General features: G+C 36.9%; 1 protein-coding gene across 2 annotated transcripts in view; it reads left to right on the forward strand.

Annotated features, from left to right (window-relative positions):
- The first annotated feature begins 2,160 nt into the window (after positions 1-2,160).
- The window catches only part of LOC148846300 (uncharacterized), a 73,750-nt gene continuing 63,107 nt past the window's right edge, over positions 2,161-12,803 (forward strand). Inside the window, exons 1-4 of one of the 2 annotated variants that reach the window (XM_088956051.1) lie at positions 2,161-2,272; positions 2,474-2,560; positions 2,911-3,203; positions 3,665-3,783. In XM_088956051.1, the coding sequence (XP_088812177.1) occupies positions 3,108-3,203; positions 3,665-3,783 (215 nt within the window). In that variant the 5' untranslated portion in view covers positions 2,161-2,272; positions 2,474-2,560; positions 2,911-3,107. The remainder of the gene's footprint in view (positions 2,273-2,473; positions 2,561-2,910; positions 3,204-3,664; positions 3,784-12,803) is intronic. The other variant, XM_088956052.1, reaches the window with a different exon arrangement.

Consider the following 12,803-nt stretch of genomic DNA (forward strand, 5'->3'; position numbering starts at 1 on the left):
GCTTACATCTTACTAACTTGAGCATCGGAGTGCCTTCCCTGGGGACCTCATCCTTAGGACCTTTGACCATGCTTTGATTACCGATCCATTTAGTTTATCACATTGTCCTTCCATCTCAACTCATTAAAGTTGGTAGGATTTATCTGTTGCACGTCCACCTTAGTTTAGGATCTATCATCCCAAAAATTTAAAACTTTTAAAACATGTGTATATCAATGTATCCATTGCATATCTACATACATTGATATGGATTATAGGTGTATTGATATTTTATTCCTTGCCTAGGAAAATTTTGGTTGTTTGGAAAAACAAAAATTGTTTGGGATACTTTGAAGCTTCATGCACATGATGCATTACCCCCACATAGGGCCCATTTGGTTCATGGAAAGAGGGGTCTAGAATTTGGTTGGGAGGAATGGGAATCCCATTTCCATTCTTGGTGGAATAGCATTCCTCCATTTAAGGGAATGACCATTCCCTCTTGTCCCTTGGAAATGGAATCTCGTTTCATCTAAGTCCAATTCCCATTCTGATTCTTGTGTAGCCCAAACAAACTATGGGAGTGGACCATTCCTATTCTAATTCGAAAAAGACCCTTGTTTATTTATCTTTTTAATTAAATGAATATTGATTTCAAATTAAAGGTTGCTTAAATAGATAATGTTGATGGCTTATATAAACTTTTACTTAATTAACATGAAAGCTATTCATAAAGGGCAAGTTATTGATTTCCCCATCTTACAAATTTGTCATTGTTTGTAACACAGGTGGGGGAATTTGACACAATTAATGGGTGGGGGGTTTTGCAAAATAAAATAAAAAACAAATAAAAATTTATGAGATGGGGTAAACCATAATTTTTACTTGTTTATTAGAAATAATTTTCATATGAAGCTTAAACTAATTTATAATTGTTTTGTAGATATAGGCCACCCATATGGACTCAACTTACTTGAACACTGTATTTACCAAAAAGAAAAAAATAGCTCACTAAACATTGTTGGTCTACAATAAATTCGTAGGGGTTGTGCCTACCAAACTTCAGCTGTTATGTGGTAATTGGAATTAGTATATATCCTATCACTTTCCAGCATTTACTAAACAAATCTTCAAATCTACTTTTTTCCACTTATTATTTCTCCTTTGCTCAACTTGTTCACTTTATGTGCATAAACAATCAAAGTCATCAACAAAATTACAAATAAACAAGTTCATACTCCAAAAAGGCAATAGAGGAATCCTAGCTCAGAGGACAAACATTTATTTCTAATGAGCTATGTTGCTATGCATTGAATTCTAACTGAGGTATTCAATTAAGAGCCTTCCATTGTTTCTACACCCTTAGGGCCCTCATTTAACGGTTTTGTGTTTGGTTAGGGGCAATCATGATAGTTTGCCCAAGTCTCATTATGGCATGCCTTTCATAGTTGTTCTTCCCTCATTAACCCTAATAATAATAAGTCCCATTTTCTTTTGTGCATAAAATAAGAGAAAAATAAAACAAATATAAAACTATGATACAAAATATTTCAAAGTTCAAAGTTGGGAATCGTAATCATGGTTTTGAGTTCATTAAAAAAAGGGTATATTAGAGATTATGATCTCGTATATTGAGTATTAATACTTAGCCCCCAAATTTTATTTGTGACAAAGATCTCCCTAAAATATAAATATTTAGATTCAAACACTTTGGCCCCTGTTAATTCGATTGAATGAGGAAAGTTAATTTATCAAACGCTTTGCCCTTATAGAGTTACAAGATTCGTTTGAGTGAGAGAGAATGGCATTTCAAAACAACGAAAATTGTCTACTTTGCTTCTTAAATCCTATTTGAACAAATGGATAAAGAAGAAGAAAGAGACATAACTAGGAAGTTTATTCAAATATATATGTAAGAAAAATAGCAGAAGTGTCCAACTAGTTAAAGAAATGATAGTTTGAAATTTAAAAATGCTTATCTAGTACATGACAGGGAGGAGAATCTTATGGAGGGGCAAAGTATTAAAATATAAAAAAAATATGGGTCTTTGTTATAAATAAAAGTTCGGGGGTAAGTGTCACTACACCAAATTACTGGGTGGTAATTTGTAATTTACGTTAGAAATAATCACAATTTGTTTTTGGTAAATGGTAAAGTCATGATTTACTTAAAAGGAAGGAAAAACACTGCATTAGAATTATTATTTTGCAGACCCAAAATTAGGGCTCGAATCTGCTACTGCAACCAGCCTCGAAAGTCGAGTTTGAAGTCTCTCGGTCGAGCTGCTTACGGGTATGTTATTATTAGTTTCTTCATGTTTCCATCTTCTTTTTATTCTATTCAATCTCGAGCCTTGCAATACATTTGCAGGTATGGGTTTTCTTGTTACTGTTCTTTTTTTTCTTCTTCTTGGTAGTCTATACTGGTTCTATTCTTGGACTGATGGCATAGCTTGAACAGCAGCTCGTCTGATCTTCTTCGTATTCTTCTTAGTTTTTCCTGCCCCTGTTCTATTTTGCAAGACTGAAGACCCTGTTATACTTTGGAAGACCAAATACAGCGCAGCAGCTTCAACTTCAAGTAACTTCATTTATTCCCTGTATTTTTAACATTTTTTCCCTTCTTTCCTCGACTTTGGCTGAAGAATTCTTTCTTGTGGAACACTGCGCACTCACAACTTAAAGAGGAAACATTAATTTGGTTTAAGGTGGAATTTAAACATTTGCAAATTGCTGAACCTTAGACGTTGACGTGTCAATAAACATTTTGGTCTTTTCTGTTAATTATTGATATAATTGCTATTTTGTTAAAAAAATCTAGCGACTGTTTGATTTTTCTTCTTGAGGTTAAGATTTAACTTATTTCAGTTTAATTTATGTTATGATGCTTTCAATATCTGATTTTGTTTGAATTTGATGTTTTATTATTAGAAATTCCAACAATACCTATAAAAAACACATGGTCGAGGCTTGTGCCTCCTTGTGCTCCGGAGGCCGACGCCTCTTGTGTTCTGAACTTCGCCTCATGCCTCCGGGTAGTGGAACACTTCACATCACGACTCCATGTTTTAAAACACAATAGAGCCACTTCAATCGAATTGAAGAGCGTAGAGATTTGACTTAAAGAAATGAAGCCCGGTGGTGCTGCAAAGTTGATCGTTGATGCACTGCTCCAGCGGTTTCTTCCTCTTGCCAGGCGCCGCATTGAAACAGCCCAAGCACAGGTACCTACCTACCACACTATCAATTTGCATTGTATTTGCGTGATTGTGAAGCTTATCAATTTTATGCATTTCATTGGACAAATAAAAGTTATGAAATGAGAGGACGAATGACCTCTCTTTGGCAATGGACAGCATTTGGGTAGGAACGCAAAACTATTGTTGGGCTCATCATACCCTTCAGTGGGCAGAAGAATATGATAAATTGGTAAGGGTAAATGCTGCTCTAACGGCTGCAATGTTACACATGACATGGACAAAATGTTGCATGGGGAATTGACATTAAAAGTGATGTGTCAGAGATGGGCACAGTACCCATTTCCATAGTGGGTGAAATTTCTTGATATTATTCTTATAAATAGATAATTGCTCACAGGCTGTAAGTGCTGAATATTTGTTGGTATAAATGGGTACTCATAAGTTGTTTCTTTTCCATAACTCTGCATTGCATGGAAAATATTCAGGATGGACAGTATCTTCGGCCATCGGACCCGGCTTATGAGCAAGTGTTAGATTCATTAGCAATGGTGGCTCGGCATACACCTATTCCTCTCCTAGAAGCTCTTCTCAGGTGGAGAGAAAGGTGAGCTTATTTTATAATCTTTCAACTTTATCAGAGTTATTTCATTTATGGAAACCTTTGTAATTCATTGTGGAGAACTTCTTATAGGATGATAAGTTCCTCCGCATATCAGTGATTTAATTAAAAGGTGTGCCTAGTGCACAGGTGAGGCACATTTCAAGGTATGCACCTTGCCTAGGCATCACCTGGTGCACCTCAGCCCAGGTGTGTGCCTTAGTTAAGTGTTGCACTTTTTTTTTTTTAAAGTTTGGTGACTGGGTAAGGGGCTCTGAGAATCCCATTTTTGTTAATATTGTACATTCATCCTTATACAAATCAGTTTTAGAAGATAAGGAATTATAATTAAAATCACAAAAGCAAACTTTTGTGCAGGAATTACGGATTTAGGACTCTAACATGGATTTGTTTGGCCATGCCTCAAGGGGATTGGTATAAAGTGGCTCCTAGAATATACTATATCTTCAAAAAAAAAAAAAGAATAAACTATATGTTACATTTTCACTTTGAATATGCACCATATGTTACACTTATATAGTTAAATTTGAGCTAATATGCTTTTTAAATATGTGTTTTTTAAAATAATACTATTTTTAATATATATATATATATATATACACACGTTATTTCTTTACAGTTTTTTCTGATTTTTTGCATTTTTGGTTTTTTTACAAATTTTGAGCCTTGTTTCAAAAAGGCGTGTGCCTTGCCTTGCGCTTTTAAAACACTGTCATATATAGGAAATTTCATCTATTATATGCTTTGCATTAACAATAAGAATTATAAAAAAAAGACAACATTATTAAGAATAGTAATTTACTAATTTTTTTCTCATGTAGATGCCTACATATAAACATGGATACAGGGAGCAGGGATATGACTCATTATTACATGGATTAGAATACAAGCTTCTCATTCAATACACTGATTTTCTTTTTCTATTTTTATAAGCCAAGCATTCAGTCCATCCCTCCCAAAAACCCTCGTAGTTGGTACCGACATTAGTAATGGTCCTTCTATTTTTTAACAAGTGTAACCTGGCAAACCTGGTGAAACTTACGTCACTTAAGACATTTCTTATGGTGTGATCTCTTAATATATGCTATACGTATAGTTTAGATGTATCCATGCAATAAAGCTTATTCCACAAGGCTTTCATTTTTGTGTTGTGTTTCATTATTGGGATCATAGTGTTTAGACCATGGTTCACAATTTTGATCGTAGTGGATATTAGTGGACATTTTTCCATGTAGTGATGGGAAAAATTTAAGGATATTTTGCTAATTTCACTGAGATATTTAGAAAATTTAAAAAATAGTGAAATTTTCTGTAAACATGGACTTAGTTAATAAACCTTCAAGGAATTGTTAGAAGTTTAATCGCACATATGGGGTTGACTACATGAATCCCAACATAGTCTATCAATATTGGCAAGATTTGGGGAAACATTGGTAAAATATTGGAGATTTTGGAAAATAAAGATTCTTGTAAATTTTCAGATCACCACTTAGCAAAAGGGAAAATTTTGCCAAATCTTGTCGATATTTCAAACCATGGTTTAGACATGTACAAACATGTTAAGGTATCTTGGTGTTTTTAGTTGTATAGAACAATGTTTACAACCCGCCATTGACCTGGCTGGTTGAACTGTTGAAACCATCACCTGGTCAAGATTCTGGGTCCGGTTTACATGAAACCTGCCATTTGGTTAAAAGCCGTTGGCCTGGTCAAAAACTGTCTGATCCAGGTGGTTGAACCATTCACTTGTTGACCTGTTCAACCTGGTCACTGGGCCATGGGTTGCACACTCAATGTATATGCAAACTTCTAGAGGCTATAACTTTGCACTGAGATGCCCGATTGTGGTGATTTTTCATTTTTGATTGTGGGTAACTTTTTGAGATCTATGCATCCCAAGGCGTTGAAGGCGTGTTGCCCCACTATTTTTGCGAAAAAGCCCTTTTTGGGTTAGTTGCTTTGGTGTTGTCAATTTACTCAACCACAAAAACGGGATAAAAGCATGGGATGACAAGTATGAAAATGGAGCTTTAAGTTAATGTTTTCAACCCATGGTTGACATGGAGGGGGAAGGGCAGGTTCAAATGATGGTAGATTGGTGGAGTGGTCTAGCTTTGTGTACCTTAAAGACTGAGCCTTTAGCTTTATGGTAGTGTGGTTCAATGAGAGAAAGGAGGACAAAGGATAGAGTCAAGTTTTGTTAATGGAAGAAAGGCTGTTAAATTTGAAAAACATTTCTTCAGGAAGCATGAAGGTTTGGGTAAGAAGAGTTGTGAAGTTTGGAATTGGGTGACAACAAGTTTCTTTCACAAGGATGGATTGAGCTTCTTGAGTAACATCTTGAAGATTAAGAGCTCAAGGGATAAGACCTCAGGTCTTATTCAGACTCAGGTTGGAGTGGAGAAAGTTTGTTTGAAGTTTAGGGGGGATGTTGTGTTTCTTTGATTGTGCAGCCTTTTCAAGATTGTTTTCAGATGCTTGGGTTTTTGTTGTTGTAATTTTGGTTTCTTATCTTGGGTTTTCGGTTTCGATGGTGTGTTGAGGTTGTCTGGTCTAGGGGTTGTTCTGTTTCTCTTTACCCTCTTGAGTGACTCCTGGTCACTCTCCCTTGTATTCTATTTTTTTTTTTTTGTTTTAATAAATTCTAATTTTAGTACAAAAAAAAAAAGAGTAGATTATAGAAGAAGTTTTACAGGGCTCAGTAGTGGATGATAATGATGCTTCAACCCCATGGGGACTGTTTTCTAGAAGAATGGGTGTTTTTAGATAATGGAAAAAAGGATGGAAAGGGTGATGCACTTTTAGATAGGGAGAAGGTTGAAGAGTCTGGTTCTGAGAAGGAGTTTTTACATTCAGGAATGGAGGAAAGAAGGAATAAACAACTGGGGGAAGAAGCAATTGAGCTTCTGAAGGGTTCTGAAAGCTCTTGTTGTTTTTGAGGAGGGGAGCAACTGATCTTTTTCAAATGTTTTTATTGGAAAGTTGGGGTGGAACTAAGGAGGAAAAAGGTTATTAGCATGGGTGAAGAAATACAAAAAAGATGGTGATTCTTTGGTCAACTTGAAAATGCCCAAGGAATATAATGTTGGTCAGTTGATTCATGTCACAAAAGTGTTTCATCGTTTGAAGGAAGGACTAATTGGAATTGGTCCTTGTAGCAACTAGCAAGTATAAGTAAGTTTACAGAAGGAAAAGGATGAAGGATAGAACTAGAACACAGAGCAATGCAGGAAATAGAACTGGTATGAAGCCGTTGTAGAAAGTGATGGAAAAGAAGAAAAATTAGATCCATGTTCAGGTGGTCAAAAGGAAGATGCTTCTTTAGAGGAAGAGGAAAATATTAGGAGAGGAGGGAAATGAGAAGAATGAGGAGGTAGCTTTTGATTGAGTGCGGAAAACAGCTCAAAAGGTGGACTTGGAAAATAGTGGAAACTGAAGTCCAAGTAAGCAATATATTAGGGCTATCTTTCATACGTGGGGAAGAATTTGCAAGAATTTTTTTTTTTTTAAATTGGAACACAGACAAAATCCAAATGGAGAAAATCCTTAGGGAAATCTGAGTGGTGAGGTTTGGTAGGGTTAGTTTTGGTTTGGAGATATTAAGGGGAGTTGTTTTGGGATGTTTTATAAGGCTTGGGAAAGTTTTTTTTTTTTTGTGTGATTTTTTGGGGCGGTGGGTTTGGTGGTTTATGTTTGGGTTTTGGCTTTTTGTGGGTGATTGCTTTATTACTCTGTTGTTCTCTCTTGCTCATTAGTAAATTTTCATTTTTATTTATTTTCAAAAAAGTTAATGGTTGACCTGGCAGTTGGATCAATTGTGTTGTAAGATGGGGTTGGGGTCATACAAATTTCAGACCTGGCAGTGGGCTTTGTGGGGTGATAAATGGGCTTTGGGTGATTAAGGATGAAGAATAGGGATGGAAAAGCAAGTAGACAGCTTACTGTCCACCAAAGAATGAATAAGAAATTAAGAAGAGAGATAATAGCTTGTGCTGTTACGGTAAACAGGAAAGATATTGATCATTTAGAAGAAGAAATAAGTGAGAAAAAAGGACAAAAGTTTCCTGGCAATAACCATATTTCACCAAACCAAATTTTATTTGATCTAATAAACTCTTCTTATATTGCAATCACCATCTCTATTGACAGCATATGAACTTGGATGTCCCCTTATAGGCTCCAATTTGGATTTGGAAATTGACCCAAATCAACTTCCATTTGCTATAAGGAAACTTGAATAACGCCTCCTACCAAACTAACTTAATGTAAAGACACCAGAAATCACCAAAAGTATAAATCATAATTTTGTTATCAATAGTAATTTAGAATTTCTATGTCAAAAGGTTATCATTAATAGTAATTTTGAAATACCAGAAAATTTTGAGAAAAATTAAAACCATATTTCTAAGACACCTATAGCTAGAAAATAATTTTTAAAATCTCAAATCATAGCAATATTCTACCATCCACCTTCCAAATGGTTTAATCATTAAGCTGTTTGTCCCGATATGTGGGTCGTGGGTTGGACATTAATCATCATTTTCCCTTTTTTTTTATTTTCAACCATTTCCATCATTTATTACAACAATTCTCATTTATCATACTTATTTTTGTTTAATATAATGAACATATTATTATTAGACAAATGCTCTTATTTTGCAAATTTTCTGATTTTTTATCTGTTTTCTATATTCTTATTCATGGGTTGACCCATTTGACCCAGACGACTGAGCCAGCTGCTCTGAGCATCATTGGCTCCCCAGCCATTGTTCTTCAAGTTCAAGCATATGGTTCAATGTGGAATTTGTGTCACTTTTGGTTTATTCTTACAATAAAATGTTCCTCTTAAGGTACTTATGTTGGGATAGCTTGATGCACAACTGCTATTGTGTATTGGGTATCCTTTTTACTGCAAAGAGTCCTTTAGTAATGCTAAACAGTTAAGAAATGTCAGTCTTCAATCCGCAATTCATCTAGTGTAATTGGGGATTGCAAGGTTATGGATTCATGTATAATGTTCTATAATTTGTTCCATTTCGGAGCATATTAGTTTATTATTTTTTGGTAATAAATAAAAAAATAAATTTCATTAAAATTAGAAAGAGAGATTTACAAAAGGGGTGATAAGGACTCACCCACAAAACAGAACATAAAAAATGAGCCCCAAAAGCTTATGATATGGTGGATTGGTCATTCCTATTTGTGGATCAAATTTTAGTGGCAAATGAGTGTGTGGCAGCTAAGAGAAAACAAGGTGACAAAGGTTTGATTTGTAAATTGGACCTTGAAAAAGCTTATGATATGGTGGATTGGTCTTTCCTGTTGAATTTAATGGAAAAGATGGGGCTAGGTGAAAGATGGAGGATGTGGATTAAAGAATGTATTAGCTCAACACATTTTTCTATTATGATGAATGGGGTTGCAAAGGATTTCTTCTAGGCTAAAAGAGGACTAAGATAGGGTGACCCCTTATCTCCATTCTTATTCACCTTTGTGGCTGAGATTTTGATTAGACAAATCACCAAAACTGATCAAGAAAACCAGTTTAAAGGTTGGAGAATGGGTAGATTAGAAGTTGTGGTGTCTCATTTGCAATTTGTTGATGACATAATTATTTTCTGTGAAAGCTGTGATGAAACCAGTTTAAGGAATCTGAAAAGATTGGTGGATGAATTTCAGCAGACCTCCAAATTGAAAGTCAATTGGGGAAAAAGCTGTGTAGCCAGAATCAACATTGAAGGGGGGGGGGATATCCAAGCCATGGCAAATCTGCTAGGTTGTGAAGTGAAAAATTGGCCTCTGGAATACTTAGGAATGCCCTTGGGTGGGAATCCAAAAGCTGAAAGCTTCTGGAAACTGGTGGTAGAGAGGTTCATGAAGAAGTTGGCAATGTGGAAGAGAAATTATATTTCCTTGGGGGGAAGAATCACCTTGATAAAATCAACCCTTGCAAACTTTCCCACTAACTTCCTTTCCACCTTTAAGATCCTGATGAAAATAGCTAGGAAATTGGAGAAGATTGTGAGGGACTTTTTGTGGGAGCCAGGTGAAGAAAAGAAAGATCATTTCGTGAAATGGGAGAAAGTTTGTTACCCCAAGGACCAGGGTGGGTTAGGTATAAGGAACCTAATAAAGAAAAACAAGGCCCTCCTAGGGAAATGGCTATGGAGATTCCCTTGTGAGGAAGAAGAGGTTGTGGCACAGGGTCATTAAAGAATGTATTAGCTCAACACATTTTTCTATTATGATGAATGGGGTTGCAAAGGATTTCTTCTAGGCTAAAAGAGGACTAAGATAGGGTGACCCCTTATCTCCATTCTTATTCACCTTTGTGGCTGAGATTTTGATTAGACAAATCACCAAAACTGATCAAGAAAACCAGTTTAAAGGTTGGAGAATGGGTAGATTAGAAGTTGTGGTGTCTCATTTGCAATTTGTTGATGACATAATTATTTTCTGTGAAAGCTGTGATGAAACCAGTTTAAGGAATCTGAAAAGATTGGTGGATGAATTTCAGCAGACCTCCAAATTGAAAGTCAATTGGGGAAAAAGCTGTGTAGCCAGAATCAACATTGAAGGGGGGGGGGATATCCAAGCCATGGCAAATCTGCTAGGTTGTGAAGTGAAAAATTGGCCTCTGGAATACTTAGGAATGCCCTTGGGTGGGAATCCAAAAGCTGAAAGCTTCTGGAAACTGGTGGTAGAGAGGTTCATGAAGAAGTTGGCAATGTGGAAGAGAAATTATATTTCCTTGGGGGGAAGAATCACCTTGATAAAATCAACCCTTGCAAACTTTCCCACTAACTTCCTTTCCACCTTTAAGATCCTGATGAAAATAGCTAGGAAATTGGAGAAGATTGTGAGGGACTTTTTGTGGGAGCCAGGTGAAGAAAAGAAAGATCATTTCGTGAAATGGGAGAAAGTTTGTTACCCCAAGGACCAGGGTGGGTTAGGTATAAGGAACCTAATAAAAAAAAACAAGGCCCTCCTAGGGAAATGGCTATGGAGATTCCCTTGTGAGGAAGAAGAGGTTGTGGCACAGGGTCATTAAAGAATGTATTAGCTCAACACATTTTTCTATTATGATGAATGGGGTTGCAAAGGATTTCTTCTAGGCTAAAAGAGGACTAAGATAGGGTGACCCCTTATCTCCATTCTTATTCACCTTTGTGGCTGAGATTTTGATTAGACAAATCACCAAAACTGATCAAGAAAACCAGTTTAAAGGTTGGAGAATGGGTAGATTAGAAGTTGTGGTGTCTCATTTGCAATTTGTTGATGACATAATTATTTTCTGTGAAAGCTGTGATGAAACCAGTTTAAGGAATCTGAAAAGATTGGTGGATGAATTTCAGCAGACCTCCAAATTGAAAGTCAATTGGGGAAAAAGCTGTGTAGCCAGAATCAACATTGAAGGGGGGGGGATATCCAAGCCATGGCAAATCTGCTAGGTTGTGAAGTGAAAAATTGGCCTCTGGAATACTTAGGAATGCCCTTGGGTGGGAATCCAAAAGCTGAAAGCTTCTGGAAACTGGTGGTAGAGAGGTTCATGAAGAAGTTGGCAATGTGGAAGAGAAATTATATTTCCTTGGGGGGAAGAATCACCTTGATAAAATCAACCCTTGCAAACTTTCCCACTAACTTCCTTTCCACCTTTAAGATCCTGATGAAAATAGCTAGGAAATTGGAGAAGATTGTGAGGGACTTTTTGTGGGAGCCAGGTGAAGAAAAGAAAGATCATTTCGTGAAATGGGAGAAAGTTTGTTACCCCAAGGACCAGGGTGGGTTAGGTATAAGGAACCTAATAAAGAAAAACAAGGCCCTCCTAGGGAAATGGCTATGGAGATTCCCTTGTGAGGAAGAAGAGGTTGTGGCACAGGGTCATTAAAAGCTTACATGGTGATGCAGATAACGGCTGGGATGCAAAATTAGCCCCCAATGCAGCTCCTTCCTCTCCATGGAAGGCAATCTTTGAGGTATATCCAACTTTTCTTCAATTTATCAGGTTTGATGTTGGTTGTGGCAACAAAGTTTTATTCTGGGAAGACCTTTGGGTTGGGGATGTGCCTCTTATGTTCAATTTCCCAGACCTGTTGCTAGGTTTGGTGTGCTTTTAGAATTAAGGATCTCTTGGGATTTTGGCTTTAGAAGAGGGTTGAGGGAAAATGAGTGTGAGTCTCTAGTGCTGTTGATTTCAACACTTGAGAGGGTCTACTTGGACCAATCTATAGCTGATTGTAGAGTGTGATCCCCAACTTCTGATGGTTTATTTTCCTGTGCATCTTTCTTTGATTTGCTCAGTCATATTAACCCTATGGGGGTGAACTTCCCAGTGAGAGAAATTTGGACTAAACCGATCCCTCCAAAAGTACAAGCTTTTTGTTGGGAAGTGTTCCTAGGGAAGGTAAACACTTGTGATGTGGTATAGAAAAGGAGGCCAAACAATTGCCTCTCTCCTCATGTGTGTGTCCTTTGTTTGGGATGTGGTGAAACTCTAACCCACTTACTATTATCTTGCTCTTTTGCTTCTAGTATTTGGAATGTTGTCTGTTCTCTCTTTGGATGCAGATGGGCTCCCCCACAGGATGTGGTAAATCTATTCAGCCCCTCTTTCCTGTATCAATGGAAGAAAAGGGGAAAATGTATATGGAAGGCAGTGAGAGCAGCTACAGTATGGACTATTTGGGAGGAAAGAAACCTAAGAATCTTTTCAGGAAAAAGCAAAACAATGGAGGAAGTTATTGAAGCCATAAAAATCAGAACTGCACATTGGGTGAAGACCATGGAGATTTTTAGAAACTACTCCACGAATGAGATACTAAGGAATTGGGCCCATAGTTCTTGTAAGCATGGAATGGAAGCCATCAGCACAGAACAAACTAAAACTGAATTTCGATGGGAGTTCTCTTGGCAACCCTGTAAGGGCAGGCATAGGGGGTGTGTTTAGAAATTATCTGGGTGTGGTGGTGGCACTCTACTCTGGACCAATAGGTTATGGTGACTCA

The sequence above is a fragment of the Nelumbo lutea genome, chromosome 7, assembly GCF_056320005.1.
Source record: "Nelumbo lutea isolate HS-2025 chromosome 7, American lotus-T2T, whole genome shotgun sequence".
Taxonomy (NCBI): domain Eukaryota; kingdom Viridiplantae; phylum Streptophyta; class Magnoliopsida; order Proteales; family Nelumbonaceae; genus Nelumbo; species Nelumbo lutea.